Consider the following 8,094-nt stretch of genomic DNA (forward strand, 5'->3'; position numbering starts at 1 on the left):
CCGATCCCGTTCCACCGGAGGAACGTACTCATCACAAACATGGTGGTGAACCTCTCCAAGGTCACCACAGCAAGCTCTGCTGGAGAATAGTGTGTTGTCGTGAACTTCCACCAGTCCTTCACCCCCAGGCGAAGCTGGTTCAGCGCAAATCGAACCCTCAAGTGCCCCGGGCACGAGCATGTGTACAAACAACCCTCAATGTCAGACACCCATCTCATCGCTGCAATCGGATCCTGCGTCCCATCAAACTCTGGTGGCTTCGTGTTGCTGAAATCTCGGAACAGCAACGCATCACCACCCTGCGGCCTCGCAGCCGCAACAGCTGCGGTGGCCGCTGCAATAGCAGCCTCAGAAAGAGCAACATAACTCTCATCAAAAGTCTCAATCAATGTGGTCTTAATAGACCCGAACATCTCTGGTATCTCTACCCTGATGGCCGCAGCCACCTCCTCATGGATGATCCGACGGATCTCCTCATCAATAGCCCCACTGCTCTTTGGCATAAGACGTGTCCTCACCATGATCTACCTCTGAAATACAACATACGAGATATAAGAAATTCACTCGCGTATACTCGCACTCGATAACTCATCCCTCCTTGATCCCTGGGATCCCAAAGATTCTTACTTGGACTGTACGCCGCCCCGGTGTTTTCAGTAGTACGGGCCCAATACTACTGTCCGCACCGTATCAGTATACACCCCAAGTCCTCCTCTTCAGATCCCAAATCCCAAGTACTCTACTATGCATAATCCACTCTCTAACAGATCTCTCATAAGCTCCTCGCTGCTACCTACTCACTCTCAATCATCTCATAGCAACTCACCTCTCCCTAGGCTAAGGCATCACAATCAGGCCACTCTAGTACTAACAGGAAACCTAGCCCAATCTAGCAAGAGAATACATCATATCAATCTCATAAACATATAACATAAGGGTATTTTGGGAAATCACCGTTCGGGCGCTGACTGATCGTACACACGTTTCTGCTCTGTGTTTCTCTAAAAATCTTTTACTTCTTTTAGAAAATTTGGTTCTCTTTTGAAAATATTTTCCAAATCCTCAGTTTGAGTTCAAATACTCCCGAAGGTGTACCTGAATCCCTCAAACCAAGGCTCTGATACCAACTTGTAACACCGTAAATTTCCAAAACAATTTTTCGCATTTATAAAAACATAATTCATTTGTAAATCATAAAAACATCATTGTTTGATACTCAATTTATAACATATAAAAATCCCAAGATCTCATATCATAAAAATCCTGTGTGTGTACTGATCAAGCCGGCGCCTTCCCGCGATCCTCACTAGTACCTGAAACACATAACACAAAACACTGTAAGCACAAAGCTTAGTGAGTTCCCCAAAATACCACTCTGTGGGTCCGTGCACGCAAACTCTACGAACCCTTAGGTTCTAACTCTGCAAGCATGCACAACATAAATCACATAGAAGAATGCAGTGCAACAAACAATATATATAAAACACTGTATCACATAACTCTATTTACCTAGTCAAGGTAAAGTATAGTGAGAAGACTCACCTCGCGTATCTCGGTAACTCATAAATCCCTAAAATCACTAGTGCTCGATCTCCCGAGCTATAGTCTTCCTATAACACAATAAATCTCTAATTAACACTTTCCCAACTAAGGTTGACTAACCCTATCAAGTCAACACCGGTCAACTCTGGTCAATGGTCAACGGTCAACCCAACTCGCCGAGTCTGGCGTGGACTCGCTGAGTCTCTATGGGGACCCGATTCCTCTGAGTCCCTTCCGACTCACTAATTCACTCACCCAACTCGGTTCCTCAACCCCTGGTTCGAAATCCCTGAACAACCCGCATCAACTCGTCGAGTTTGCCAATGGACTCGGCGAGTGCATCCCATGCACAACCCCAAACGACCTTCTGAGGTCAAATTTGTTCCACTAACTCATAGATCCAGTCATTCCAAGCTTATTTATCACGTAAAGTTCATGTCTTGGCGCTCATACTTCACCTAATAACTCATAAATGGTGTTTTGACCTCAAGCACAAAGATCCCAAACCAAAACCTCCATGGACTCATAAAAAGCTTGGACAAAGGGACACTCTGGACCTCCAAGGGTCCAGATCCAGAACCTAACTCGCTTAAGGGACCAAAGGAGCACTAGATCTAGCCACAAAAGGGCTCAATAAGCCCTAAATCAACATGAGCATCACCTCAACAGAAAATGGTTCGAAAATAGTACCTCAAATGTGATGTTCTAGACCTCAGATCTTCAGGAAGTTAACCCTCTTGCTTCCTCTTGGCTAAAGCTTCCTTTCCCTTGCTAGACAACACTTCCAAGGTTGATAATGGCTCCTTCTCTCACTCCAAACGCTCAAGTGCACTAGGGTTTCGCTCTAGGGGTGGTGAGCACAAATGACAGCCATAAGGCCCTTTAAATAGACCCTACACCCAAGAAATTAGGGTTTCATTAAACAGCGCGGACTCGCCGAGTCCACCAATGCGACTCGTCGAGTCCGATCATTAATCTGGATGAGAAATCGCGTCTCTACTCGGCGAGTCTACGCACCAGCTCGCCGAGTTCTTACTGAAAACTCAAAATAAAATGAATAAATATAATACCTGAAATTCCGGATCTCACAAAACACCATCTCTATGGTTTGAGGTAACTTACATATTTAGTCTCTAACTTTTTTTTTATTAACTCGGACATTCTCTTTAGTTTAAATTTGCTTCGTCTTCGGACCCTGATCGAGTTAAAAGACTAATATACCCTTATTATTTTCATTTAACATTATTTTTATTATTTATTAGTTATTTATACAATTTATGTTATTAATTATTATAAATATATCAATTGTATAAATAATTAACAAGTAATAAAAATAAATGTTAAATGAAACTAGTAAGGGTATATTAGTCTTTTAACTCGATCATAGTCCGGAGGAAAAAAAACAAATATAAACACTAGGGAGTGTCCGAGTTAAGAAAAAAAAAGTTAGGGGCTAAACATCTAAGTTACCCAAAACCATAAAAATAATGTTTTTTTTTTAATAGAATATGTATTTTGTTGGTGTTTTTTGAACATATGTTTTAGTTTGATAGTGTTTTTTAAACATCTAATACTGATTTTTTTTGAACAAATTAAAAAATTAATCCTCTAAATCATTATCCCTAAAAACAATATATGACCCACACCAGTTGCCTTATTCATAAGAGAATGTAATAATGTATTTTGACCCATTAAATTTATCGGTTATGAGCAGCAACAACAGAACAAATAGGCCTTAACATGGGATCCATTAAAGCTGAGAAGTCACATGTCTGAGTGATCGGAAACCGGTCCCCACCACTCCTCTCCTCCCCTCTCGATGTGTCTAGCTTACGACTGCTTCTAACTACGGGGCTAGTTAGTGCCTTTTAACTGGAACAAACAAAAGGCAACTCTACAGTTTCTGTATTTTATGCGAACCAGCTCATTCCCATCTCCATCTCCATATCTTTCATTTCCCTGTTTCCCCCCTCTTCAATTCCAGTTTTAGGGTTTTCAAAATATCGATTTTTGGTAAGAGGAAAAGAAGAAGAAGAACACCAACAACAATACGGACCCACCAGCGTAAACCCATTTCGCAATAATTTCCTGGATACGTGGCTTACGCCATACAAGCACAATCTCTTTCTAGATTCTGTTTATCCAGCAGTTTCTTGGACCTCACCATTTTATTCTTTCTTTTGCATGCTCCCAAGTTGGTAAAGTCTTCTTTTTAGTTTCATTTTATTATGTGTTATTTGGCTTTTTCTTCTCTCTTCTCTTATCTTTGGTTTCTCATATACAATTTACATCCTCGATTTATTCCAACTTTTGTCCCATTGTCTAGAGGGTATAGTATGCTTCCTTCACTCATTTACCAATCCAAAGGTTAAAAGATTCAGGGAGCTTTGATCTGTATGTCACTGGGTTGAAGAAATTTCCGATCTTTAGTATGTAATCTTGATTTTTCTGATTGGGGATTTTCATCTTTTTTTTTTTCTTCTGGGTTTCGAGTTGATATTTTCGAAAGGTTTCTATTCCAAGCCATAAAATATGTTTCCAAACACTCCATAAGATGTTGGTATTGCTGCTCTGGTTTCTTGTTTATTTTATAATTATTTGTTGCCGTTGATTGTGTTGAATTTCATAATTTTCAACAGATTGCACGTTTCTTGTTGTGATCAGTTTGACCAAACTTTTTGGGATGCTTATTTTAATGTGTTCTTTTGGAGGAAATTCTATGCTAACATTTTTTTTTTCTTTCTGTTATATGTTTTCCAGCATACACTTGATTCAACACACACAAACTGAAGCCTAGTCTGCTACAATTGAATGTAAATTATGTAAAGCAATTTCCCAACTTGAAATATATGGTCTCTATCCGATTCAGAGAGATGGATAATGCTAAGATTGTTGGCTACAAGAATGAGAATCCATCCTCAAACAAAGATTTTGAATCATCAAATGAAGATTGCTTGTTGGAAACATTGACAATGGAGGTGAATCCTAAAGGTGTATTGCCTTCAAGCAACAAGAAGTTACAGATTAGTGATTTTTGCCCACAAAAGCTGTTTCTTCAACAAATGGTTGGCTTAAAGAGAAGGATTCCAAAGCAAATCATGAGTCTCGAAGAAAAATACCTTCGCCATTGCCTTGAATTGATTCATACGAGTGCCATGAGATCAAATTCTTTTTCTTCCCCATCAAAAATCAACTTTTTGCCCGATGCATTTACTTCAAGAACGGTTAATGGAAGTAATTGTGATACTTTGTTTTTATTTTCATCTGGGGTTGATCCGATTGTGGGTTCAATCACAGGAAGTAGAAGCATGATTAATCTTTTGAACAGCCCTTTACTATGTCCATTAGAGGTCAAAGAATCATTACTTTCTGTTGATACTTCATCCCATGACCTAAAAAAACATGAATCGGTGCACCAAAGGCTTGTTTCAGTCTCAAGCACCAACTCCACTTTCTCAGATCCTTTTTCTTCTTCTTCTTCCTCTTCTTCTTCTTCATCATCGTCATCCAATTCCTACTCTCAAGGAATGCTTCACTGCTCATGGAATAACGGATTCCCACGTTATGTTTTCTCAGTAGAGGACCAGAAAGAAGTTTACACGACCAATTTATCAAAACTCGAGTCGATTAAGGATGAGGGTTTGGATTACGTTTACATGTTTCATGACAACGAGTCAGATCTTGTGGCTAAAATGAAAGTGTCGACGAGTTTCACATTCTGTCCACTTGGAACAGAAATTACAGAGACTCATTTTATTTTATGCGCCACTGGACATCATAGTGAAGAGGGTCCAAATCAGATTGTTAAAAAGAACAAAGGGCTTTCAAAGAAGGTGACAAACATTTTTAGAGGACACCCAAATCGGAATAGGACATGTTCTAAATTTGACGGAATGCCGATGTTATTAGAGCCAAGTGAAGACGGGAATGCGTCCCCGGAATCCAGCTTTCCGACGAATCTTGAATCGGTTGCGATTGTTGTGAAGGAGCATGTTAAGAAGGTGGAAGTTGGAGGGTGGGGTTTGAAGTTTCTTAAAGAAGGTGGACAAACACATTGTGAAGTTTGTAGTGAAAGTAGTAGCCAACATTTTAGCAGCATGGATGTTATTGTCCCTTCAGGGTTTCATGGGGGACCAAAAACGAAAAATGGAGGAGCTTCTAGCCTTGTTGAGAGGTGGAGGAATGGTGGTTCTTGTGATTGTGGTGGTTGGGATATCGGTTGCCCTCTCACACTACTTAATGCTGGTCCAAATAATAAAAAAGATGTTTTCTACCAAGCAGGTGTTTTTGGGAAGACCAATTCGTTTCAATTATTTACACAGGTATAATAATAATAATAATAGTAATAGTAATAGTAATAGTAATACTCTATTCTTCTCTCATATTATTGCATTATTTTGCATACCTTTTATATGAAGAAAAAAAAAAGCTTAAATGCTAGAAATAGCAAGTGTATTGTCATTAAGTTGTTGCTATTACAACATTTTTACTTCAAAAAATATAGCAATGTCATCTAAATAGAAACCAGTTTTCACTGCTATAATTAGAAAAGAAATGAAAGTACGAAGCTATGATTGCGTAGATTTTCCAAAGTACAATCCTGTAAGTAGGATGCTATAGTACACATTTTTAAAGATTCAAAAACGTTATGATTTTCAAATGCGATAATCATCAAAAAAATAAAACCTGATATATTACAACTTTTTTGTTTTTCAGGGTTGTAAGCAAAGTCTACCAGTTATAGAAGTGAGGAACATTCATGATGGTTTGTATTATATCCATTACCAGTCAACACTATCTGCGCTGCAGTCTCTTTCAATTGCTGTGGCAATAATTCATAGTCACAGCCCCACCCTCAAACCTAAAGTATATAAAATTTGAGCTACTTTGTTATTCTTCTTTCATGGAGAAACTGAAATGACAACACATGATTAGGATTTGATCTTGTGCTTCGTTAACTTATTGCTTCTTCTTGATTGCCTCATGTAGAGACAGATGTTGCAGGTATACTTAGATTGATGCTGCAAAGCAGATTTGTAGATTTGTAGTAGGAGAGTGAATTAGGATGTGTCTTGTTTGTTTGTTTTATCAAAAATATTGAGTTATAGATAGAGTGATTATGTCAAAAAATGTGTCTTTGTATTGCTTATTACTGTTCATCTTGGAAGACGATGATTACATGCTTTTTAATATAGAATGGGATGATCTCTTTTTTCTTTGTAGCCTGCTTTTGATTTTAATATCCAACTTTAATTTTGTATCATTAAGTGAAATAAAATGAAACAATCGCAACTATTGCATCCCATCAACAAAATGAATAAAATTTTTAGTTCGATCTCGTGATTTGTTTCCGAGTTTATAAGTTGCCTGGCTTTTGCGAGTTTCTGTTGTGATTTAATACGATAATGGAGAAATTATGATGAGTTCATAAACTTCTAACTTTTATGGTTCATGTTGTACATTTAAAAATGCATTGCAATGGTTTTGTTGATATACTTTATTCGATTGTAAATGTTGATCGATAATATTTATATCTGAAAATCAATATAGTTTGACTATAGTGTGAAATATATTAGATCTGATACATATATATATATATATATATATATATATATATATATATATATATATATATATATATATATATATATATATATATATATATATATATATATATATATATATATATTTTTTTTCTGTCAAGACAAATGAAATTTATTGGATTTAAGTTTATGTTGAAATAATAGAGACAAGGTTTTTGCAATACAAATGTAGTAAACTTGTTTTTATTATACACAAGGTGATTGAACATGAATGCTTTTAGCCTTGGATTCATGTTAGAAAATTTCTATGATTTTTCAACAAGAATACTAAAAATGAATAATAAGAGAGCCATAGTCAAAAGCTCTATATTATGATTTCAACCATTGGATAGAAAGACAAAAAAATAATCAAGGAAGAAAGATTTATGAAGAAAGATTCGGTAAAAGCAAACATTCGGTTATGGGTTTCCATATCAACACTTTATAGATTTACAAGACAATTTTAGTAAGAGGCATTAAAAAAAAAAAAAATCTATTTCTACTTAAATGTTTAGGTTATACCTAATAAAGCCTTTAGTGTTTCCTTTATTCGCATCCGTTGTTCAAAATTTTAGATTTTCAGATAATCTTTTCTCCAAATGTTTATACCGATTATTCGTCCGATTTAATTCAAGAATGTAATATTTGAATTACTATTTTTTTTTTTTTTTTTTTTTTTTTAATATCATTTTTCAATTCTTTTATCATCATGTTTTATCCTTCTCCCAAAATTATTTCTTAATCATAATCTTGTTTAGCAATATTTAAAGATTGTATGTGATAATGATGTGTGAAAATATATCAAATTTGATTAATTTTGAAATAAAGAGTTTTAAGATATTTATGAGTTTTTCAAAATACATAATAAAAAGCTCATTAACACCAAATATTTCTCTAATCAATTAGTCATTTCATCGAGCCAGTAATACTTAAATCCTTTTTAATAAATAAAAGTTTTTTTTGTCAAATG

At 36.2% G+C, this 8,094-nt stretch overlaps 1 protein-coding gene across 4 annotated transcripts; it reads left to right on the forward strand.

Annotated features, from left to right (window-relative positions):
* Positions 1-3,289: 3,289 nt before the first annotated feature.
* LOC145000732 (uncharacterized) lies at positions 3,290-6,764 on the forward strand. Of its 4 annotated transcripts, none has more exons than XM_078959999.1 (3): positions 3,290-3,740; positions 4,303-5,864; positions 6,259-6,764. In XM_078959999.1, the coding sequence occupies exons 2-3, from the start codon at positions 4,392-4,394 to the stop codon at positions 6,421-6,423; spliced, it is 1,638 nt and encodes a 545-aa protein (XP_078816125.1). In that variant the 5' UTR covers positions 3,290-3,740; positions 4,303-4,391; the 3' UTR covers positions 6,424-6,764. The 4 variants fall into 4 exon arrangements, with proteins under 4 accessions (XP_078816125.1, XP_078816128.1, XP_078816127.1 ...); XM_078960002.1 differs by lacking the exon at positions 3,290-3,740 and adding an exon at positions 3,768-4,102; XM_078960001.1 differs by lacking the exon at positions 3,290-3,740 and adding an exon at positions 3,768-4,098.
* Positions 6,765-8,094: the final 1,330 nt, after the last annotated feature.

Source organism: Lactuca saligna, chromosome 6 (genome assembly GCF_052625555.1).
Source record: "Lactuca saligna cultivar CGN05327 chromosome 6, ASM5262555v1, whole genome shotgun sequence".
Classification (NCBI taxonomy): domain Eukaryota; kingdom Viridiplantae; phylum Streptophyta; class Magnoliopsida; order Asterales; family Asteraceae; genus Lactuca; species Lactuca saligna.

Coding starts and splice junctions, on each gene's coding strand:
- LOC145000732 (XM_078959999.1), top strand. CDS start 4,392: ATGGTCTCTATCCGATTCAGAGAGATGGATAATGCTAAGATTGTTGGC. Junction 5,865..6,258: donor CGTTTCAATTATTTACACAG/GTATAATAATAA, acceptor TTTGTTTTTCAG/GGTTGTAAGCAAAGTCTACC.